This window comes from Saitoella complicata, assembly GCF_001661265.1.
Source record: "Saitoella complicata NRRL Y-17804 unplaced genomic scaffold SAICOscaffold_33, whole genome shotgun sequence".
Classification (NCBI taxonomy): domain Eukaryota; kingdom Fungi; phylum Ascomycota; class Saitoellomycetes; order Saitoellales; family Saitoellaceae; genus Saitoella; species Saitoella complicata.
The window spans coordinates 63,919-87,097 of NW_017567024.1; the positions used below are offsets into that span (position 1 = coordinate 63,919).

At 52.7% G+C, this 23,179-nt stretch overlaps 10 protein-coding genes across 10 annotated transcripts; 4 read left to right on the forward strand and 6 right to left on the reverse strand.

Moving 5' to 3' along the window:
- The first annotated feature begins 124 nt into the window (after nt 1–124).
- Nucleotides 125–4,338, forward strand: SAICODRAFT_98432 (uncharacterized protein). Its single transcript, XM_019172160.1, has 3 exons — nt 125–215; nt 274–566; nt 626–4,338. Exons 1-3 carry the CDS (start codon nt 203–205, stop codon nt 4,130–4,132), a joined length of 3,813 nt encoding a protein of 1,270 aa, XP_019020755.1. The 5' UTR covers nt 125–202; the 3' UTR covers nt 4,133–4,338.
- Nucleotides 4,339–4,385: 47 nt separating this feature from the next.
- Nucleotides 4,386–4,771, reverse strand: SAICODRAFT_22337 (uncharacterized protein; the record flags this gene model as incomplete). The annotated part of the gene is made up of 2 exons (XM_019166555.1): nt 4,386–4,512; nt 4,569–4,771. The coding sequence occupies 2 exons, from the start codon at nt 4,766–4,768 to the stop codon at nt 4,386–4,388; spliced, it is 327 nt and encodes a 108-aa protein (XP_019020756.1).
- Nucleotides 4,772–4,955: 184 nt separating this feature from the next.
- On the reverse strand, nt 4,956–9,695 carry SAICODRAFT_74068 (kinesin-domain-containing protein). The gene is made up of 3 exons (XM_019170915.1): nt 9,514–9,695; nt 9,060–9,464; nt 4,956–9,010 (listed from the first exon to the last, which is right to left on the reverse strand). The coding sequence occupies exons 1-3, from the start codon at nt 9,590–9,592 to the stop codon at nt 5,028–5,030; spliced, it is 4,467 nt and encodes a 1,488-aa protein (XP_019020757.1). The 5' UTR covers nt 9,593–9,695; the 3' UTR covers nt 4,956–5,027.
- A 419-nt stretch (nt 9,696–10,114) lies between these two features.
- On the reverse strand, nt 10,115–10,615 carry SAICODRAFT_74069 (Sm-like ribonucleo protein; the record flags this gene model as incomplete). Its single annotated transcript, XM_019170916.1, has 3 exons — nt 10,115–10,446; nt 10,499–10,548; nt 10,602–10,615. 3 exons carry the CDS (start codon nt 10,613–10,615, stop codon nt 10,139–10,141), a joined length of 372 nt encoding a protein of 123 aa, XP_019020758.1. The 3' UTR covers nt 10,115–10,138.
- A 553-nt stretch (nt 10,616–11,168) lies between these two features.
- SAICODRAFT_10667 (uncharacterized protein) lies at nt 11,169–12,861 on the reverse strand (the record flags this gene model as incomplete). Its single annotated transcript, XM_019165289.1, has 2 exons — nt 11,169–12,664; nt 12,717–12,861. 2 exons carry the CDS (start codon nt 12,859–12,861, stop codon nt 11,169–11,171), a joined length of 1,641 nt encoding a protein of 546 aa, XP_019020759.1.
- Nucleotides 12,862–13,100: 239 nt separating this feature from the next.
- On the reverse strand, nt 13,101–13,870 carry SAICODRAFT_39827 (Tat binding protein 1-interacting; the record flags this gene model as incomplete). The annotated part of the gene is made up of 3 exons (XM_019168623.1): nt 13,101–13,387; nt 13,442–13,684; nt 13,768–13,870. Coding segments are annotated over 3 exons (633 nt in total), but the record flags the coding sequence as incomplete, so codon positions are not given.
- Nucleotides 13,871–14,431: 561 nt separating this feature from the next.
- On the forward strand, nt 14,432–16,241 carry SAICODRAFT_74071 (uncharacterized protein; the record flags this gene model as incomplete). Its single annotated transcript, XM_019170917.1, has 1 exon — nt 14,432–16,241. The coding sequence occupies exon 1, from the start codon at nt 14,523–14,525 to the stop codon at nt 16,239–16,241; it is 1,719 nt and encodes a 572-aa protein (XP_019020761.1). The 5' UTR covers nt 14,432–14,522.
- Nucleotides 16,242–16,843: 602 nt separating this feature from the next.
- On the forward strand, nt 16,844–17,803 carry SAICODRAFT_43665 (uncharacterized protein; the record flags this gene model as incomplete). Its single annotated transcript, XM_019168746.1, has 1 exon — nt 16,844–17,803. A coding segment is annotated over one exon (960 nt), but the record flags the coding sequence as incomplete, so codon positions are not given.
- Nucleotides 17,804–18,349: 546 nt separating this feature from the next.
- Nucleotides 18,350–19,564, reverse strand: SAICODRAFT_37778 (MFS general substrate transporter; the record flags this gene model as incomplete). Its single annotated transcript, XM_019168578.1, has 5 exons — nt 18,350–18,542; nt 18,566–19,030; nt 19,084–19,399; nt 19,450–19,504; nt 19,538–19,564. The coding sequence occupies 5 exons, from the start codon at nt 19,562–19,564 to the stop codon at nt 18,350–18,352; spliced, it is 1,056 nt and encodes a 351-aa protein (XP_019020763.1).
- Nucleotides 19,565–20,067: 503 nt separating this feature from the next.
- SAICODRAFT_28260 (uncharacterized protein) lies at nt 20,068–22,936 on the forward strand (the record flags this gene model as incomplete). Its single annotated transcript, XM_019167104.1, has 2 exons — nt 20,068–22,466; nt 22,537–22,936. 2 exons carry the CDS (start codon nt 20,068–20,070, stop codon nt 22,934–22,936), a joined length of 2,799 nt encoding a protein of 932 aa, XP_019020764.1.
- Nucleotides 22,937–23,179: the final 243 nt, after the last annotated feature.

Sequence of the window (23,179 nt, forward strand, 5' to 3'; positions counted from 1 at the left end):
GATAACCCCATGATCCTCCGATTTGAATCCCCCATTGGTTCATAATTCGACTTAAGCTTTTCTCTCTGTTCGTAACACCCGCAGGCATGATGCGCGTGCGCATGTCAGTGAGCCGCGTATCAACACCGCACTCCAACTCAATCTCGATTGCCATTGAACAAGGAACCTTGCCGGTCCTAGACGGCGCATAAATCTCTTCGGCATGGATCCATCGGGTATGTTCTCATCAATCTTCGCTCTGTTTACGTTGCTTATGGTGTTGCTTTGTTATAGCCCTCCCGCAAATCGTCAACGCTTTGGCACAGATCCACAACCCATTGACACCAAACGATGTCCGAAAACAGCTTCAAACCGATTTAGAAAACCTTAAGGAGAACTACGAGTTCGCTCCCATCTACGGATTCGAGTTAGCGAAGGTGACGGAGGCTGAGGGCGTGGATGTCGGGATGGTACGGCATTTTGGGTTGAGTATGTTGGAGGGGTGTGTACGATATGCGTGGACGAATTATTCGGATGAACAGAAGTTGGAGTTGAAGGGGTGTGTTGTGCAACTTGTTGTTCAGGAGGTATGGGACCAGGGTGATATGGTTTGTTCTCAGCGTACTGACGCGATGGTTCTATACAGGCACAACGAAACTCACCGTCGTATATTCCAGAAAAACTGTCGGTATTACTTACGGAAATTGCGAAGCGGGCATGGTTCAGTCCCTTCTTCCCCGAATACTCAGCAACTCTTCTCGGTCTTTGGCGCGAATCACCCAAAACCCGACTGATCGCCCTGTCATCACTCACCTCACTCATGGAAGACACCTTTATCCTGGATGACCCCGTATGCGCATTGCGTCACCAAACCCTGACGGCGGGAATGCTCAGCGTTCTCATGTCCGACGCCGTACGAAAGAACCTAGGTACAGCCCCCGTACCAGGCGCAGAATTCGATGAGAGAGAAGCGGGTGATCCAGGCTGGTTCGCCCGTTGGGCAGAATGTATGACGGAATGTTCCATCGCAGCCGACCAAGGCGGCGAAGGCGCCCAAATAGCCATCAAACTCGGCGCAGCAGTCCTGAAAGCTTTCAAGATCTGCGTTGGGCTGACGCCAACGGAATGTTTTATCGAGGCGCAGTTGTTGCAGAGGTTGTGTAGTGCGTTGATGTGTACGTCGGTACAAATCGCTACATTGGCTGCGGATTGTCTTTACCTGCTGTTTTCGCGTCAAGCGGCACCAACGGACCCATTCATGCCTCAGATCGCAACGATGTTTCAGAGTGAGAGTTTGGCCGGTTTAGAGATGGTTTATGACCGCGTCTGTGCAGGGCTGGACCCGGAAGCATTGGATGAGGATTACTACATTTATCTCAAGAAGCTGGTTGAGGCGATCGTGGCGCTTGGTGTGTATAACCTGCTGGACGAGGTGCGTGCTGCTGAGTTGCCGAGTGACGAGAGTCTGGAGAAGTATTTTGGGTTGGTGATGAAGACGAGTAGGCATGAGTCGCTGCTCGTGTCAAGTTTGAGTCAGGGGTTCTGGGAGTTCTCGTTGAGGAATAAGAGGTTGAATGAGAAAGAGGCTTTGGCGAAGATTGTGCCGCATCTGCTTGAGCTCGCTGGGGAGAGGCTGATCAAGTACGAAGAATTCAAGGGAGAGACGGAGATTGCTGCGTTCAAGAACTCCTTGACATACTTGGAAACGGATATCGACTCTATCCCAGAGATGCATATGTTCACCGGAAACTACCGACGTTTCCTCTTCGATATCGCTCGCTTGTGTGTCTGCAGACGTCCGGTTGAAGCGGTTGCTTATACCAACCAACGCCTGAATATGTTCCTTAACATGCCGCCTGATCCGGCACATCGTGATTCGATGGGTTTCTGTACGAAGAAGAATTATACGTATTTGCTGTGTGATGCGACATTTGTTCTTATCGAGGCAACGATTCGTGGTGTGAAGAGGTGGGAGACGCTGCATCCTGGTGAGGAGTATGCGGCGGTGAAGCAGCAGTGTTTATCGACGATGCAGGAATGGTGTGAGCGGACTGTGGGGTTGGATATTAACGACCCGTTGATGCTCGGAAAGCAGGTGCAAGTAATCGTCAGTTTTGCGGGTGCGGTGTTGGAGGGCAATCAAGCTCTCATGTTTAAGGTTCTGGAAAAGGTGCTTACGGGTTGGGCGTATGTCATCCCCGACGCGGACAAGACCGTGTTGGGTACTTTGCAGGAGGTCAGGGGAAAGTGTGGACAGGAAATGTTGAAGCTTGGCGCGATGTTGCCGAATCAGTTGTGGCCTATCTATGATCAGTTGGAGAAGACGGTTAATGAGATGTCAAGCGATATCGCGCGGTTGAGCAGGACTGATCTTCCTATCCCGAGGGCGCTGTTGTTGATTATTGCGCAGAGGTCAAATATCTCACAAGATGTCAAGAAGACGAAGTTTGAGGACATTGTCTCGCCGGTGTGTAATGCCTGGACGGAGGCGGATATCACGAACAAGTTGTCTAGTTTGGAGGGGTTCATGGAAATGATGGGGTTGGATAAAATGATGCTGTATTTCAGGAAGCGTGGGATTGCGCCAGGAGCGAGTTTGAGCAATATCGAACTCGATGTGGAGGGTGAGGCGCTGCAGAAGGAGTTGAAGGAGTTGAGGCGATGGGTTTGGCCTTTGCGCGGATTCCGCAAGTTTATTGAGTGCACGGTCGACTCGCACAGCAAGGAGCACCCTCAGCACCAGTTCACCCTTGACTTATGGGCGGCGAAGATTGGTCAAATCGTACCGAATATTCTTATGTTGTTGCGACAGGTTCATGCCTACTATACCCCAGCCAACTACGCGTCTCTGCCAGCGGAGTTGCAGTACATTGTGCAGCAGAGTGTGATTGAGAGATACTGGCTGCACGGTGTTAGCTCTACCACGAAGGATGAGTTCATTGCTGGCAGCAAGGCGACGGGAACAATCAAGGAGTTGGTCGAGTCCGCTGGTGATTGGATTCGACAGACTCGTGAGTATTGTTACATCCTCCTCGGCGTCCTGTCGAACCTCGACACCAGGTTCTACAGTCTGCCGGGTCTGTCACAGACGATTATGCAATCGTTGTTCACGAACGTGGATGGGCTCAGTTTGCATGCCTGGACGCATCTGCTCAACATCGGTGTTCGTCCCTTGGTCGTCAACTGCCCCGAATCGTTCCGGGACGACTTCTTACAGGCGGTGCTTCCTCCGTTATTAAACGAATTGGATGCAAAACTTGTTCGTGAATGGGCAAGATTAACCCAGCGAGGTCTGCTGACTGCGAAAGCGGATGAAGGTCAGGATGGTTCTGCAGATGGCGAAGGGCTTTCCAGCGAGATGATGGAGGAGTCTCTGATGAGGCACTTGTCCTTCGCGGCTATAAGGCTGTCGGCGGACATCATCCAGCCCGTCAGTGAGCGTACGGTACAGGCACATCTTGCCCAAAGCGGCCACTCAGCAAACGCCAAGACTGAGTTCTTGCACCTGCAATCGCTCAAGCGGTATGTTCTGGGCTCACCGGCGATTGTTGAACCCTTGCTGGTGCTCTGCACACACTTCCTTACCACCCATGATACCCGCTGCTGCAGCAAGTCCATCGCACTGTTACGCGAGATCATCCCCGAGCTTGTTCAGCCTCGTGGACAGACAGGTGAGATCAATGCTGTGCAGAACTACATCTGTACCGAGATTTTCCGAGCAGGTGTTCTCGCCCTTCACGACGAGTACTTTATCGAGCAACAAAAGGAGATTACGACTCTTCTCACACTCATCTACATCCAAGGAATCTCAGTTGTGGGTTCTTCAGCTCCCCGTGAAATTATCAAGGCAGCGATCCCTACCTTCGATCACCAGGACTTCGAGAGGAGGCTCGGACAGGCCAAGACGAGCAAACATCAACGTGGAATTATGTGGGCCCTTTTGGAGAGTATCAAGGGTGTTGCCAAGGGAGAGCAGGGAAAGAAGGCCGTCAGTGCGCAGCAGGAGAACAAGGAGTTGATCCAGCGCTTGCTGAAGGCTGGTAAGGAGAGACAAAATGAGACCGAGAACCACCTCGATGGACTTTCTACCATGATGGACGAGGGAAACCATGATGGACCTCCTCCACCTGCTCAGCTGGAGATCACTATGTAGGTGGACATCCAAGGCTTCTCAAGTTGAAGGTGGTTTTGCTTAGCTAGTACACGGATATATGCTTGGATATCGGAAGGAGTTTGCTTCTCAGCTCGAAACATCAAAAACACTTATTAGATTCCTTCACTCTCCAATTGTGGTGCAAAGTCTGAAGCCCAGTCCACGTACTCTTTCAATTGATCTCAAAAATCCAATGACATGTCAATCGTACATTCTGGCCGTCCGACTCGGCAATTGAATTATCATTCCTTCCTCACACCTCATAATCGTTAACAGACTTGTCTGATTTTGATCTCTTTGGGCCAGCCGGCTTCTTCGAAACGAATCGAGGTGCTGAGAATCCCTTCGCTTCACTGTGCTCCATAGCAGTAACAAATGCTCTGTGAACCGGGTTAGAAACCGCAAAGAAAAACATGAATTCCGGGCACCCGCTCACTTCTGCGTCTTGTCAAGGTATTCTTCCCGGGAAACTTCGGGAACACCGATTTTTGCTCCAGAGCTTGAGATATTGACGTTGCGCTTCTTCATCTCCTCGTTGGCAGTCTTGAGGGCGTCCTGGAGCTGCTTCAACGTCAAGTAGCCGACACCGGCGAAGACCAAAACGAAGATCAAGACGAAGAATGGTGCAAGGATCATGTTGAAGGCTGTAGGGACGGAGTTGGTGGTGAGGTTTCGCCGAGCTCTCTCAGGGTCCTCTCCGTGTTTATCGCCAAGGCACAACAAGGTCCGCTCTCCATGCATACGTCAGGATCCGTTGCCTGTCCGGGGGAAGTGAGCGTTTACCGGGCAATAAATATGAAGAGATCAATCTAAAACTTTCATTGTCTTCTTCTCGTACATGCAATTAGCTGTAACTCTTGGGTATCCTATGCAAAACGCCATGATCCGCACTCCCCTAAATCCTCGCAATCCAATCCTCGTATTCTGCTCTATTAACCGCCTGTAACATCACCGCATTCCATTGGGTATATATTGCAAACGTGTTTTCAACGCCGGGATCCGTCGCAGCTGCTGGAGCGTGATCAACTCTGGCTTCATTGAGGTTGATAATGAATCCGCATTCCTCCTCCTCGCCAGACGTCGTGTACTGAAATAAATAAGGTCGGCGCAACACCCACCAGCGCTTATTCCATTGCTGAGTTTGACTATCAAGTACGGATAGCCACCCAGTCTTGATAACAGAGCTGGTCCTCATGATCGGCTGAACCGCACATATGAGTTTCCGCGGTGCTACTTCAGCCAAAGAAGCTAAAGCTTGGGAAGAAGATCCAGATGGAACAGTACCCTGTGCGCGTCGCATCCACAGCGCCACGTAATTGAATAGAACTTCCTCACTTTGCTCTGTCGTCCTGACTGGGACGTCTTGTACATGTATCATGGCTGCAACCGCAACTTCGGCGGCTCTCTTCTGCATCGCAACAGCCTTCGCCCAGTCCTCAATCAAAGATCTTCCTCTGGACAACCATCCATCAAGGTTCTCCTCACCTCGTACATATTTCTCTGCAGTATTCATCCTCCACACGTCGCGTGCAGTCTTAGCACCTTCGGGAGACATCGTCAGCGCGAAGTGCTCATATGCTGAAAGGCAGACTTTCTGTGACGGATACATGATTCGGGTGAGAAATCCTGGAGCAGTGTTGGCGTCGCGTTCGACAATCTTCAATGAGATGTCGACCGAACATGTGATCGGCTCGGCAACTTTAGCCAATTGTACTGTAGTGTTCAGCGTGAGCAGAACTCTATCGCTTGACGCAGTCACTTGCTCAAGCATAGCGACATCATGACCACCAATGTCCCAGGACGCCAAGCCAACAGTAGCGGTAGGGTCATCCGTCGCTTGCACCCCCGAGACTTTCAGCAAGCGGAGACCAACCCTGGAGTCGGCTTCATTTTCATGATTCGGCTTCGACGCCAGCAGCCTTGGATGGCCAATGGACATGGCGAGCACCGATGACCACACCTCTTGATCCCCTGAACCATGACTCAACCGGATCTGGATGCGCCGTTGCACACCAAGATGGAGCATGAAGCATCCCGGATCCAAGTCATTCTCGCAAATAACATGAACAGGCCCATACTCCCCCGTGGCCATCCGTTCAAGGATCTGGATGGCAGCAGTCACGTCGTGCCGCTCCTCCGTCATGAAGTCCCCTTCAGGACGACGACCGTGCTCAGTACCGGCGAGCGTCGTCAACTCACGCATTTGGTCCCAACTCAGGAGACGTTCGATGTGGTTCTCAGTGATGCGACCGAAGAGATGAAGGCGGATGTCTCCACCTTTGTCAACTGTAGAACCTTCGAGGTCTCCACAAGTGAAGTCCTCCTCAAACCGGACAGCTTCGTCTCCAAACTTTCTCACTGGCTTGGTATGTTGCGAGAACGGCCATGAGCATTGAAGATGGAGTTCGGACGCCTCACGTTCTGACAGGCCATGAAGGGTGTCGATGCGTAGGTAGTGAACATTCAATCTTGGGTTAGCCGTAATGCCTTCAGAATCAAGATCAAGAACATCAAGCGACGCCCGAACCTTCAATACAGCAACGACATTAGACGTGTATGGTGAATACACATCCAGGGTAAGCGCCTGCTCAGCCAAACTCGTTAAAACCGCAAGTGGCAGAACAGCGGTGCCTACATGCGTGTATGTAGGCTTCTGCTCATCGAGGAAGCCGTCCACACGAAAGTGCTGTCGAAACTCCGGTCTATCCAGGTTGCCCGTGAGAGCCTGCATTTTCCGCACGCGGCTCTCGAGTTTTCCGAGCGACCACAAGTAAACAGCGTTAGCCTGCAAATCAGCAACCCGTACTGCAACACATGGCTTCTCTGCCGATTGTAGGTCATCGTCCTCGTCATCATCAGTGAGACCGAGGATCGAGGCTTCACGTCCCTCGTATGGAGACACCGGCACAACTACATCATCCAGCACCGTCAACTGGAATGACACATCCAGTCCAAGTTCCTTGGCCACCACCTGAGCTTCCTTAAGCAGTACAGCATACCTCAACACGACTTCACTCAGCTTCAGATCCCGTCGTGTCTTCCATTTCTGCACAACCCATTTCGCCAAAGCCAACTCGCGCTCCGTCATCCCATTATTCTCCAATCTTTCGTTCGCCTCCATCGCCATCCTTCGCAGCTTTTCCTCCATGTCGTTTTGTACCGTCGGCACTGTGATGTTGGTATCCAAACTCATCGCGTCCATCATTGTACCCAGCGAAGAGTGCGTGTCGCGTTTATAGGACACGGAGCCGCTCGACCAGACATCATCGTCTGGTAAGGCGCCTCTACTGCGCGGCCTTACACGGCGCAGCGTGCGGATACGTTGAAGGTCATCGAACATCTGATCAAGTTGGTCGTCGTCCAATTCTTCCATCGTCAGATCACTTCCAAGGATGGACAAGTTCGCTTCTCGTCGGGCAAAAAGCCAGTCATTCTCCCCCGGTGCAGCCACGGTTGCGGGCGCATCAAACGGACTCTCAGATTGAGTTTCAAAGACATCACTATCTCTACCTGGTGACAAAGGTGTTCCTACGCGCAATGGGCTCTGTCCAGCAGACACTGACATTCCGCTCAGATGCCTGATTCTCCTCTCCGCTCTGGCTTCCTCCGGGTTGTTGAACCTGAAGACATGGAAGTCGCCCAGGATCACTCGATATCCACTTTTTAGCCTCTTCGGCTCCTCGATGCGGAGGCCGTTGACCATTACCACGGCGTCTGGGGAAGGGTAGATAGTGACTTTGCCATCAATGTTCTCGAAGTGACAGTGGTGTGCCAAGATCTTTGTCCCGCTCAACCGGATCTCTGCATGATCATCCGCATCCACGTTGCCCACTCTCGTGATCCCAGGCCGCACTTGGTAAACCAAGCACTCAGCCAACAGTGGGTCATCACTCAAGTTCACCAGATGCGGATTTTTCTTCGGTGTATGCAGCCCAACCCCGCCTTTTTCAATCGAGATCCCCAGATCCTCCAAAGCTCTCTCCCGCTCCGCCTGGATTTGCTGCGTCTTCTCCAACTTCTCTTCCCATGTCTCCTGCAAGCTTTTCATCAACTTCTCACTTGCATGTAGTTGCTCAGCGATCTCTGCCTTCGAAACCTGCCTTACCGTGCCATCCGCAGTCCTGATACTGACAAACTGCTCTTCCAGAGGAACGTCAGTCTCATCAGTGCTAGGACCAGAAGGATGTGAAGACATGTTAGATTTCAGCTGCGCGAGCTCCTCTTTCAACTCCCTAATCATTTTCGCGTTCGGATCTTCGTTCACCACCGCATGATTCTTGATCCTCTTGGCCGAGTCCGCATACCGCAATGTACTCAACGTCTCGTCATAATTGCATGCAGCAGGACTGATAGCAGCGATCATTGCTGTCATCGAATTCCCTCCTAATGAATCTTTCAGTAGCCATGTCAATACCGAATCACGGTACGGAATCACACTTGTGGAAGTTCCCTTGCTCACGGACTTATCCCTCTCTGCCAATGCCGAGATGACGCGACCAAGTGTCGACAGAGATCGGTTGATTTCCGCTCCCTCTTTCAGCCGTACTCCAGTAGCTTCGGTACTTTTGACCCTTTCACTTCCCGCCAGATCCACCAAACTGATCCGACTCACTTTCTCGCCCACGCCATCCCCAACCTTCTCTGTTTGTGTTAAACTGATGCAGAATACAGCGTGGGAACGACTAGAAGTCTCGTTCATTTGCGTCGCGGCAACAGTCCTGGCTTTGTTCCCGGCATCCATGAGTGAGGAAACGGAAGCATATGAAGTAACAGCAAGTTTCGAGAGGTCTTCGACGTATGGACCTAGTGTGGGATGCTCCCTGACCTTCAGATGCGTCTTTGCCTTCGGATTGGGATTGAGAAGGTCGCGTACGCGTTCTGTACGGGTATTGTTAGTCCGTTCTCGGGATAGAGACAACATGCCTACCATTATAGATTTCCAGATACGACACCTCAATCCTACACTCCGTTCCCTCCTTCCCTTCCAGCTGCTTCACCCTCTCAAACATCTCCTGACACATCCTCGGCACAATACCTTCTTCGCCTTCGTAGCCCATCATTGAGTAGCTCTTTCCTGAACCAGTTTGACCGTAGGCGAAGATACAGGTGTTGTATCCCTCGAACGCGTGATTCAGCAGTTCACGGCCGAGTGAGTCGTAGATATGGGCTTGAGAAGCATATTCAGGGTCTGTGGAGGAAACGAAAGAATTGTAGGCTGCATCGAAGGTGAATGTACGTGACTGATATGATGCCGACTTGGACGTCGATGGTGGGGTGAGTATCGTCTGGTTGTTGGAAATAGATACGATAGATTTCTCATTCCGAGCGAGTTCTGTGGGCGGTGAGTTAGCACGTAACGGAAGGCTATGCACACTACCCACCCCTAGCATTGAACGGCCTAACACGCACAGCAACCTTGATGTTTCCAGCACCGGGGCCAGCATTGGACACAGGCCCCATGGTACACAAATGAGTGTTCAAAGAGGTGCGTACTAGAAATCTATTGAGCCATGAACCGGCCGGGTTTATCAAAGGTCGTCGCGTCTTTTGGCGGAGTACTTGGAGGTCAGGTTCGGTGCGGTGTACGGCGGCGGTGCTGCATGAGGCTTTGTTCGGAAGGTGAAGCCGGCCCAAACCTTATCGAGCAACTTTTTTTGCATAAAACAGTAACATGTCTATCAGTTGTGACTGGTTTGGTTTAGGGAGAAGACCGGGTACGACAGATCAGAGTAGATGAGCGCGAACATGACAAGCGCGATGTCCCGGCTCTGGCATGATATTGGGCACCGTCTGAAATTGATAAATGTATCTTTTGGTGATGAAGGTAATCATACCCTCCTTGCTGGTATCTCATAGCAACAGCATGACGCGCAACATGCTGCAACGTCACTCCCTTCATCCTTCACTATTCCTGCAGGCCTCCGTTCTTACAGATGTTCCTAAAATCCGCACCCTTTCCCATCATTACTTTCTCAAACATCGACATCAACATCACGAGACAACGTCTTAGAATCCACGCGGTCCTCCTCGTCCTCTTCCGCGTCCTCCACCTCTGGCACCCCGTGCACCACCACGTCCTCTTCCCCTAACAGCAACAACCTCCTTCTTCCTCGCCTTCGCCTTCGGAGCATCATCAATCAACAGCGTATCCAGCGGTAGCGAATCCGGCAAAATGTAGTATCTGATGTTGTTTCCTCTGATACTCAGGGTATCAATGCTCACTGGATCGCGCTGCGACACAGTCATGCGAACGTTTTTTAAGTGAGTGTTCATGGAGGCGTCGACGCCGGTGATTGTGCCCGATACGGTGGTTCCTATTGAGAGTGTTAGAGAATGGATCGATGGTCGGAGGAGATGTATGCGTACCATTCTTCAACTCAATGGTCACGGTCTCGGTATTCAGTTTCTGCAGAAATCTGTACAGGGGTGGTCAGCATGAGAATTCAGACTGGACACATGCCCAGTTTACCTAACGAGCTTCATCTTGATTCTATAACCCTTACACCACTTGTCGTACACAATCACCGTTACGTCGCGTCGGTCCCTCCTGCAGCACCGCCGCCGCGCACACCAGCCTCGCTCCCAGGGCACCCCCCCCCCCCCCCGTCCCTTACTGTATAAATTCAAGCACGGACCCGCGTCCTTCCTAACCACCACGCAATCCGTTACGAAACAGCATAGTTACGCCCAAGACAAACTCACCAGTGTTTAGGAGCGTTGGTCGGATCGCGAAGAATGGTTCTCCTTTGGAACACTCGGACTTTTCTCATCGCTGCACTTGTGTCTTTCTCTTCCTTGAGAGGAGGAATAGGTGTCGCGAAGGTGCGATGAGTGACATGCCTTCAAGGTATATGGAAAGGAACTAAGGTTGAGAGAGAGGCCGAAGAGGGCGCAGGCAATAGATATTTTCTCTGTCTATACCTCGAGATATAACAAGAACAAGAAACTCTCCAAAACCAAAGAACTCCAAGGAAACGCTAAATATCACATATCATACCTTTTACCAATACATCCACTCATCAACGCCGATTACCACCTACTCATCCATATCAAACTGCACCTCACTCGCCTCTCCCTCATCTTCCTCCTCCAAATCATCCTCACCCTCAAGCTCGTCCTCCGTCTCCCCCTCACTCTTGACCCTCTCTCTAGAACCCGTGCCCTGCCCACTCACACTCGTCCGTAACGCACTAGGATGATGCGGTTCCCGACTCAAACTCTGCGCCAACACACTCCTCAGCGGACTTCCAATCACCCCCGCAGCAGGAACCGCCCGACTCGGTGAACTCGACAGATTCGAGCTGGTGTCCGTTACATTTCCTGTCGAGTGATGACGCTGGAAAAGTGCACCAAACCTCGAGCTCCCAGGACTCGTACCGAAACTGCCTGTGCTCCCCGGTGAAGTTCCCAACCCTGATCCATGACCCGGCGCCAACGAAGCGTGTGACCCAGGCGGACTAAATGCCACTCGCGGTCTCTCCTCATCGTTCCGACTCATCCTCCTCTCCCTCTCTTGGGGCGTCAATAGCTCCTGCAAACTACTTGGTACGAAATCCTCCTCGAAGGTGAAGTGTCCCTCATCCTCATCTTCCTCCACAACTCCATTCTCCTGTTCACTTTCCTGTGCCGTGGACAGTGGGAGCCAGTCGTCGCCTTGCAAGCCGTTGAGTCGGAAGAAGGATGTTCGTCGTGCGGGAAAAGAGGAGGAGATGGGAAGGTGCGGGCGTTTGGGAGCGGGAGCGAGGACATCCGGACCCTGTGGAACGGGGAGGAGAGCCGCTGATCGAGGACTTTGTGGCAATGCCGACTCATCTGCACTCTCCAAACTCATGATCAGGTTCTTACCTCCACTCGGCGTCCCAGCTGGACTTGATCCATAATCCGCCGTATTGCCTGCCCCAGGGGTGCCGATCGGTACGTCGAATCCGAACTTCGAAGGCACGGACGCAGCAATCGGCCCATGTCGTGCAAAGTATGACATCCCATTCGAATCCAACGATGGAGGAAGCGGCGCATCCAACGGTCCAAGCGTGCGCGTCGAAGACGATAACTTCAAATCATTAAACGAAGACGCAAGCCCATCAAAACTCCCAGTCGCATTGACACTCGGTCTTCGTGCTCCATACGAAGACGAATAGGTGGCCTGCGTGGTATCGACATACTCCTGATACTGATTCTGCATAGGTAGCGGCAATGCCTGTGGATGCGGATGATGCATAATCTGATCTCCATACATCTGTAACCCAACTTGTAACGCACTCCCTCCACCCCCACCAACCCTTCCCTCAACCGGCATTCGTCCCCCGATATCGACCGGACCCCGGTATAGTCGTGCTGCGTTATTCACCCGTCGTCCGTCTGGCATGATATGTGCCAACGCGCATTTCGCACCAAACTTGCAGTTGCCTTTTTGGAAGTACTTGCAGGGTGCGCGTTCGGTGCCGAGTGTAGCTAGGTTGTGGGAGAACTGGCAACGGTCGCCGGCTTGGCATTTGCCGAGCATGTAGAACTTGCAGGGTACGTGTTGGAGGTCTGTATCATTGTCAGCAACCTGTAATCATGAAGCAAATGGAGTGTGACTCACTCTTGTTGGCTGGAGGACTGCGAGAACCCTCAAATGCCGACTCTGCTTTGTCTTTAGGCGGCTGACCATCCCGACGGCGCTCATTCGACTGAGCGTCTATTTGGTTGAGCTGTGCCATGGGCATATACGCCGACAGCGTTGACATTGTTTTATCTGACTGTATGCTGAGTGTATGCTGTCCTTGTCCCGGGTGTATGCTGGATGACTGGTGGTGCACGTTCCCGCTCGGTCCGTTGACTCGGGCGCGTGGCGGGGTCGTGCGTGACTGGGGTGGCGCAATCGAGTACCGGTACGTCGTACAAACAAGGAAACAAATGTGCCTTAATTGACATACACGAAATATTATACCAGAATCCTCAACGGATCTTCATCGAAGGGGACGTCATCCTCCTCGATTCCAAGCCTTTCAAATAACTCCTTTGCTTCTGTCATCCCGGATCCTTCCTCGATCATCCCCCACAAGTTCTTGAACCACTTCCTCCTTTTTTGCCATTCTTTGCGCATGTTGTGGTAGTCTGTGTCAATCTGCTTGCGTTCCGCGGGCGTGATTGGGTTCGCGCCGGTGCGGAGGGGGGCGAGACGTGTACTGAGCGTCTGAATCTCGGTTTGTAGGTTGGCGAGAAGTGGAGCGAGAGTGTTCGTCGGCGGCGTGGCCGTGACCTGGTTGAACTCTGTCAAAGTCTTCAGCACTCACCCTACTCTGTGCTATCTCCCTGCACATTTACCATTCTGCAACGCCCTATTCCCATCCTTAACTCCCTGCACCCTCTCCTTCAACTGCTCAATCTTGCCGTCCATCTCCGCCAACACCTCTGCGCTGGGAACATTCCCCGTATCCTGCTTCACGACAAACACGCTCTGCTTGCCGTAGGTCTTCATGAGGAGGTCGCCGCGGTCGGCCAGGACTTGAAGAATTTTCTGTGTGTTCGGTTTAGAGATTGCGTTGTGGAGGTTCATTGAGACGTCGGCTGTGTATGAACTATCAGTATTGTGTGCATTTATCCCGGAGCAAGTAGGGGAAGGAAGAGAGGACGAGGCGAGGAATACGCACTAGCACTGTATGGCCGGTTTGTCTTTCTCAAATAATCCAGAACCAACTTCTCGGCGTCTTCAGGCTTGGCTTGGACAGGCTTCTTCGCTTTCGCATCCTTGGCGGGCTTATCTTTCGCCATTTCGTTGAGTGTGTGCGCTGTAAATGCTGAAGACGCGTATGTACATGGTGGTTGGGGAGGGAGTCTTTCAGGATGTGGACGTGAGGAGGGGCCCGGGAGCAGGGCGACCAGCGTTAGAGAAAACCAGGAAGTCTACGCAGTGCTAGAAGAAACAGCCTGATAACTGGACATGGATGTTCAGGCTTGAAGGGAGGCAGTTTGCAAGAATCCATTCGACAGACCCAATATATGTCTACATTCATATGTCTCCGCTGGGACTGAGATTTCTGGCCCTGCTCGATATCGAGCACTGCGTCTGACGCCATGAGCTTGATCAATTGGGCTCCCGCTTCGTACGCGTACAGTACATTCAGCACACCCACACGTGAACATTTGTTCGCCAAGACCCTTATCGTACACTGCCAATTAATGTCAGTCAGGAACTTGGTGAACCTAAAAATACTACCTTGCATCTTCCAGTCTACGCTGGTATCGTCCTGCGCGGTGACGCCGATGCTGAATTGCAAGTCGGGCCGAAACCTCAGGCCGCGGATACCGACATCTACGAGAAAAACAATTCGAGAACAGCTCCAGGTTACCCCGTGTACCGTCAATGAGAAACGAGTGAGATTGTAATCATTGATCTTTTGTTTGAATGCGTGTCGAGATGTCAAATCCCTCCGTCAACGGCGAGAAGCTTGGAGCGGAGGAACGGAGAGCGTACAAGTTTTGGTGGACGGTCCTTCATCCCGCGCAAGGAAGAATCAGTTTTCAGAATGTGATGAAGTTTCTCAAAGGGTTTGGGCTGGGTATTGGGGATGTCACGGAGATCCTTGCCCTGTTCCCAGACTCCTCGGATGGACTACTGAAAGAGGAGTTCTTTGCGATGGTTCGCGTGGTTGGAAGATATCTTCTATATGGAGATATTGACCTTGAGATGGTGGAAAGACAAGTTCCAGTGCCGGAGAACTTGTTGTACCCAGTGACTGCAGAAACCCCAGACGAGCAAGCAAAAGAGCGCAGCAGTTCGGACAGATCAAGTATCAGCAACGAGCAAAGCGTCCCGCAAGCCCCAGGATCTGCTACCTCAACTACAGCGAATGATCAAGCCGGCAACCCATTCCGCCGCACCTTGCACGCAGAACCCGTTCCCTCGCATCCCATCGACCTCCACTCCATGTTTAAATCACCGAATCCGATGGCATCGCAGCCGGCCACAGCCGAGTCCACACCTGCGCCATCGATCTTCGACGGAAGAGGACAACAGAATAGGGAAACACCAGATAGCTCGAGGAATAATTCACTGAGGGAGCAGGAGAGAAGTGCTGTGCACGCACCTCCCCCTCCACCGCCTAGTCGAGGAGGTAATAGTATAACAAAAGAAGACAAGAAAGAGAAGGAGAAAGCTAACGCTCCACCTCCACCTCCACCTCCTCTTTCGCAATCAACAAGTACGAAGAAGGTCACTCCTGAAGCTCCACGGCCACCCGCGGCACGCCGTGTGTCTGCATCCCTGAACGACCCTTTCTCTGCGCCCGAGCCACCACCGCCAAGGAAACCGCCTACACCTTCCATTTCACCGTTGAAGACTGCGGCACCGGGTCCTAGCACATCGACACCTACTCCACCGCGTCCTCCGCCAGCAAGGAGAACATCGATGAATCTCGAGGGAGCAGGAATAGGTTCAGCAACACCGCCACGTCCACCTCCCGTAAGGAAGGTATCGATGGATAAGCACGCACCCATCATCCCATCACCGGCACTAGGAAGCCCAATCTCGAAATCGCCGGCTAGTACGCGTAGGCCATCTGCAGACGAAGAGCATACGGGTAACGTACCGCAGCCACCACCTCCGAGATTGAGACCAAGAACGAGCTCGAGTAGCTCCGTGAATGGAGTCCGAAAGGAGGAGGAAATTAGTACTGCGACCCCACCGCCGGTGCCGGCTACTCGTCACGGCCGCGTTCTATCTATTAATCGCGCACGGTCATCGATGGAGGTACCCGTTGTGGCTGAGGACGAAGAAGAAAGCACGGAAGATGACATGAGTCGGCGTTCATCTCTTAACGTTGCTGGATCGGAGATGGGACGTGTGGGGTTTTTTGGACATAGAAAGACGAACAGTGCATCCGTGTCTGAGACCTCGTTACCAGGGGGTTTACACCGTCGGGCAAGTTCGAGTGGGGCTGGTCAAGCACCACCACCGCCGCCCACATCAAGACTCAAGACTGTCACGGCCCCAGAACCAGACGCGCATGGTGCGGAGCAAAAACAACAACAGGCGCCGTTACCGACGAACCATGGGGACGATCTGAATGCGCGGCTGGAGGAGTTAAGGAGGGAGGTTGAGGCGCTGAAGGGAAGGTATTCGTAGGATATTGGAAGGACGGAAGGGTATGGTCTACTGGTGCATTGTATCGTTATGTAATCTAATGGATCCTGGTGCTGCCAAATAGCTGGGCGAGGTCTTTTTATGCTGTGCGTCCGGTAGCTCTAGATCTAAGGCGTGGGAACCCCCGCAGCCTCGTTCACAGTCAGAGTAAAGAACCGTCCGAACGGAACAAAAAACCTCCAGAGAGGTAGGAACAACCAAGCAATAATGTCCAACCTTGTCAACAACATTGCCAATTCCGCTATCTTCCTCTTGGAGTCTACCAGCAAGCGTATCGACACATTTTCCAGGTTATCCTGGTCGATTACAGAAAGCTGGGTTCCACTTTCCTGACCTAAGTGACAGATTGAAACACCTTGTCCGGCAGTAATGTCAACCTAATGGCTTCAGCAGACACTTTCGACTGTCTCATGGATAACCAACATTGAGATGATTGGTTTTATAGAATGATAGATGGTGTAGCACCTACGTTCCTATTCCGTCGCGTCGGACTGTCAATCGGCCGAGGCGCCGAGCTCGCCCCGCACCAAACTTTAAATCGGTGCAATTACCCCGAGCACCAGACCATTACGCCTTAATCCAAAATGCCAAAAGTCGAGGAGTCGACTTCGAGTCCGATACCGCTGCTGGACGGTCACGTCCACCTCTATCCACAATCACACGTTGACGCGGGCGTCTTTCCGTGGCAAAATCATGAATCGGCGAAGATCAATGTTCAGCACTCGTTCACCGAGTACGCAGCGGATGCCTCAACACGTACTTCCGAATCTAAGAGTGACCCGGAGGTGAAGTATGACCACCGCGGTTTGATCTTCGTTGAAGTCGGACGGCAAAACGGAGAGCAGAGCGGCTATGATCAAGGCGTGTCGGAGTTCGCATACTTGTGCGAAGCCCTACGCAACGCGGAGTCAGGTAAAGCAGGTGAAGGTTACGAACCTTCTGATGCCAAACTCCTCCGAGGTATCATGGCACTGGCGCCCGCTCCACATGGCTCATCCGCAATGGAGGAACACACGATTAAGCTTGAAAGCGTCCCGCATTTTGATCCGGCCTACCTGAAAGGCTTCCGTTACAACCTCCAGGACGAACCAGCCGGCGCAGCGTTATCAAAAGGCTTCATTGACGCCATGAAATGGATGGGCAGCAAAGGTCTCCGATTCGAGATCAACGTCAACACCCACGGCGCAGGAATCTGGCAGCTACAGGAAGCACGCGAAATGATCATCCGTGCCCACGAAGGCGTCGAGGACGCGAAGAAGACGAGGTTCATCATTGATCACATGGCGAAGCCGGATCTTACGATTTGGCCTTCGGAGGAGATCGAGACCCATTCGCATTTCTTGGCGTGGCAGGGGGAGATGATGCGATTGGCCGAGAACCCATATGTCTACATAAAGCTCTCGGCACTCCTCACCGAGACGTCCGCTGAAATCCATACACTGGGAGGTCGTGAGGGCGCGAAGAGGTGTGTAGAGCCATGGGTGAGGTCCGCAATCAACTTGTTTGGGGTGAACAGGGTGGTGTTTGGGAGTGATTGGCCTGTGGTTAAGTTGGCGCCGGAGGAGATGAGGGGGTGGATGGAGGGAGAGGATACGGAGTGGAGTGCTTGGGTGAAGCTAGTACTTGAAGTGTTGCGGGACATCGGGTTGAGTCAGGAGGACATCGAGTGTGTCTTGTGCAGGAACGGGATGGACTTCTACAGGCTGTCGTAGCTAACGCATGATGATCTTGCTACTCATACAAGTCCTTCCGTACTCGCAATATCGTACACTGCAACCTGATAGCTTACTCTCACCTCCTACCAACATCCTCGATCATCATCACGGCGCCCTTCCGATCATCGCGCTCGAGCGTGATCTGTCTCTCCGACTCAAACCTCGCCTCCCTCTTCTCCACATCGAGCCAAGTCTCCCGGTGCATATCAACCCCTCCCGATTGAAAAAGTTCACGTATATCGGGAAAAACCAGGCTGCGACGTACCCTCTCATAGGCGCAAACATCGCCCGATGAAAACTCCCCGTATGCGTCGCTTCAGCGCCAGCCATTGGTGGGAACACAGCTCCTCCCGAGATCGCCGCGACGAGGAATGATCATCCCAACTTTGTGTGTCTTCCGAGACTGCAGAGGGCTAGTGTGAAAATCGCCGCGAACCAGGCGGATTCGAAGCAGAGCACGAGGATGAGCATTGCGACCGAAGTCGTACCGCGTGTCGTCGCTGCGGCGAGGGCGAAGACGAAACAGAGGGCCAGGTAGATTATGGGGATGTGGCGGGGTTTGTCACGGCTGGGTTTGTCAAGAGGCCAGACGCGAGGAAGCGGTTAAGGGCGCACATTCCTTGTCCGACGGCGAGGAGGTTGGAGGACGTTGCGGAGTCCCTCCCTGACTCTCGACAGAATTTGATGAAGTAGTTAGCGACGGCGACTTGTGCCCCGACGTAGCATAATTGACTCCAGACATCCAGGAACAGTTTGGCTTGCTTGCGAAGGGGCCCGGGGTCGAAGTCCATTTGTACTTCTTGCGCTGCCATGTCAGCGTCTGTTACCTCCGGCATAGAAACGGCCCAGAAGAGGATGATGAGTAGGGCAACGAAGCAGGCTACGCCAAGGTAGACCCATTGGACATTCTTCAGACCTTGAGCGGTGTCAACGGTGGAAGCGAAGTAGACGCGGGAAGCAAGGAGGGGAGCCACGAATGAGCCGACACCCTGGATGGACTGGGCAAGGTTGAGACGAACTTCAGAATACCGAGGTGGACCGCAGATGGAGAGGAAGCTTGACTGTAATCAGTTCGGCGTTGTGAAGAATGAGATATGGAATGGACTCACCTGTCTGCGCCTGTCTCCAAAGTCGAAAGCCCGGCTCCCACGTTGAACATACTCCCGCAAAACCCACCAAATGACCTCTTTGCACCCCTCGGCCAGAACATCGAGCAAGCCACAGCTAAGACCGCAGATCCCGTCATGAATGTTACGCGGAACCCGTATCGCCTCAGGATCCTGCCTGTGATCGTCAATATAAATAGGCAGAGGAAGTACGGGCCGAAGTAAGCGGCGGAGAGGCCGGAGGCCTGGGTTGTTGTGATGTGGAGCTCGGTTTGGAAGTGAGAATTGAGAACGTCGAGTAGACCGTATGCGAAGCCCCCTCTGGCCGGTTTAGCACGGCTCATGTGAAGGAATGGAGGGCAAACGTACACACGCAGAAGAGGATGGTAACGAGACCACATGGAGCGAGTGATTGTGTGAGGGTCTAGTGACCGCCTTGAGTCAAACTGTCATTAACACCAAGCTTGCGATTCCAGATGCCCATGTTTCCCTCCCTTGATCTTGCAGCGACTCGAAGAGTATGGAGGTTCTTAAAATGGACCTCAACTTCGGAGTAAATAGGCCGAACTCAAACAGAGACGACCGTTCATTTTATGGGTGTTGTACGCAGCTACGTCGGTCTCTCTTTCCCGACGTATGTGTTCCCATGCAAACCCCACTCTGATCCGGACTGTCGATGTCCCGAGGTCCGGCTGAAGGCTCGAAAGGCTGGGCCTCTCGGTGTTGCGTGAGCCAACACCACCACGCTCCCCTCACACAACAGATGCCGCACACGAGCTGTAAAGATCAAAGCACAAATGGTCTGATATCGCATCTCCCCGCCAAACTCATCTTGTTTGCTTGAGCATGTGACGAATTGCGAGTGCGGGGTGGGGCGCACATTTTCTGGACCCTGTCCGGAACAAAAACACCGAGAACCGACAAAACACCGACGGACAGTAATCGAGCCTTAGTCCGACCAGCAATTACAATATCGGTGTACCAGTAATGTCCACTTTGCAGACGAACAGCGATCTTAACGCGAATGGCAAACGCCCTCACCCACCGACGACGTCCTCACCCGATGATCCGCACCGCAATTTGACCGCTTGCGACAGCTGCAAGGCCCGGAAAGTGAAGTGTGATCGAGCGCAGCCTTCTTGTGAGTGGTGTAGGAAGGTTGGCGTGAGTTGTGTTTATCAGCAGAAGCGGAAGCCCGGGGTACGTCCGGGTTATGGGAAGGAGTTGGAGGAGAGGGTTGAGATGTTGGAAAGACTGCTTGCACGACAAAACCAACCGCTACAGCCGAGTCCAGTTCAACATTATGAGGCTCTTCCAGTGACGCCCACGCAGGGTTCTACTATACATGTACCTATCCCGGTTCCGACATTACAGGTTCCTCCGTCGCAGCCCATGATGGCACCTCCATCACGACAGACTCCTGCGATTCACTCCTCCGGCTCATCCTTCAACTCTGACTTTCCAGCGGATTCGGTGGTTTATCACCTCCTCACCGTCTACTGCGACCTCGTACATCCCAATTGCCCGATCCTGCGCTGTAAGATCACGGTCGACACATTCTTCCATACCTCACCCGACGGAACAGTCGCTGCGCGAACAAGCATCTCAGAACGCAAGCTAGCTTTATTATACGCCATCTGTGTCGCAGCTGGGAGACTTTGCTTACCCAGTCCCTTCGAAGATTTACAGCGTTTCCGGGCACAGGCGAAAAGCCGAATCCTCTTACGCGTTCTAGCTCACCCCGGACTCCTATCCCTCCAAGCCCTAACCATCCTAGCCTTCGACGAAGTTGGTACCTCAAATGGCCCCTCCGCCCTCGGCCTGGTGGCACTTCTCGGCCGTATGGTCAACCACCTCCGTCTCGCAACCGAAACCACCGTCCCGGATGCTGAGCCTTCAGATGGTGCAGTACACACTTGCGGCGCAAACGTCCTTAGCGAAACGAATGACTCAATCGAGGAAGAAGGGAGACGGAGGATTTATTGGATGGCGTATATTTTGGATGTGAGGACTGCGATGGCGACGGCGTTGGATTGCGTGTTGGCGGACGAGGAGGTGGGTGGGAATGGGAGAAGGCTCCCGTGTAGGGAGGAGGTGTGGCAGAACGCCAAGAGTGGGGAGCTGCACATTCACGACGGCGATCATACTGGTAGATCATCGGAGGATCTGAGTGCAGCTGCTGCTTTATCATACCTCGGAGCTGAATTACCCTGTCCATTTCCTTCCCAACCATTGGCGAGAGACAGCAGTGAACGAACGCCCTTCAGTTATCAAATCGAAATCTTGAGGGTCATTGGATGCATTCACCGGTTCCTACGACGCGCTGTTGATATCAGATTGGAACGCGACGTAGAGAATTGGATGCGAGAGTACAAGAACCTTGAGGCGAGGCTGAACGCCTGGATGGCTGGCCTCCCAATCAAGTATGGTAGCCTCGGTTTCGGCGGAGGTGCCTCAGTCGACCCGGGATGGGTCCTCCTCCACGCCTGGTACAACACCGCCGTTATCCGACTCCACTCAACCGCCGCATACCCAGCGGCCACATCGATCCTCTTCTCCTCAAGTGCGTGGGCTGTACGGAAATGTTTGGCTGCAGTCGAAAACGTGTCGTCACTGTGCAGCCTGGTTGCACAGCATGATTTGTACAAGGTGCTGGGGCATTCGTTTACGTTTGTGGTTTGGGTTGCGACGAGGGTGTTGCTTGTACATCACGCGTCTTTGACGGGAAGCCTGCGAACTCCTGCTACGTCGCCGGTCGCGACTACTTCGACTGGCAGAACAACAGCAGCAAGGAACACCACGGACGGACATCTGGGCACTTCGTCTCGTCATCGCCCGGTTTTGCCTGATGTACGACATTTTCTCACCGCCCTCAGCGCCATGGCAAAATACTGGGAAACAGCCTCCCGCTATGAGTTTATCATCGGCCGTGTCATTCAAGAACTCAACGAAGCGTGCACCGGCCGGTCCCCGACCAACACGAGTACCTCCTCCGAAAGTGGACGGCTCTCGTCGGTGCAGATTCTCGCGGATATGAGACGAAATGCGTATGATGCCGATTTACTCATTTCACGGCAATCTCAGACGGAGAGGATGCCGATGATTAGGTCGGTGATGGGGTATCGGAGTAAGAGTGAGATTGCTACGCCGGCTGCTGGGGGTGGGAGTGGAGACCAGGAACAAGGGATGGTGGGTGGTTTGGATGATTTTGCGGGGGTGTTTGGGCAAGGCGGGCTAGGTGATGGCTTGGACATGTTTGATTGGTTCGATTTTCCGAAGGTATTGGTGGAGGCGAGTACCGGTGATGTTATGAATGGCATGCTGGCTGGGAATGAAGGATATGGGCACGGTGGTGGAGTAACGTTCGCTACGGGGGTAGGGCAAAGGTAATGAAGGGGGAGTTCTTGGGTAGATTATACTCTATATCCTAGTGTTTGCGTCTTGAATGTTTGCGAGGGAAAAGAAGGCAATGGGTATTTGGCGTTTCGTTCATATAGTTGAAAAGTTATCATACAAAATCTACTCAGTTGACAAACCTCCATCCTTACAACAACTCAGACAACCTCTCCCTAACTCCGCCCTCCGCGACACCAAGCTCGCTTCTCGTACTCCGCATACAAAGCATTCAAGGGATTCTCGTTCCCCTCCAACTCAAACTTCTTCTCGTGGTAATGTTCCCCCGAGTAAGACGTTCGACGGCGGTGCGGGACCGTGCATGCATCGGGCCAATGTTCCCCCGAGATGCATCTGCATGGTACAAGCCGGGCGTCAAAAGTTACGCAAAACGGGAATGGAACATATAGCTACGAGCACGCTGGCCGAGGCATTAACAATACAGAGTGTGATTGTAAAATAAGTTGAACAGATGTGCAGACTGGTGTTAAGGTGTGAAGTCCTTCCTGTTCAAGTACTGAGTTGAACGCCTTCGAAGACACAAATCCAATGTCGCTTGGAGGTATAGCGACGCAAAATCCCACGGGTGCAAGATTACCTCCACGGAAGACCATACATCAAGAATGATCTCTAGCCGGGAATTCTAACAAGCTTATGTCAGGGTAAGCATGACTTCCTGCTGTTCTGAACCGACCGCGTTGACATT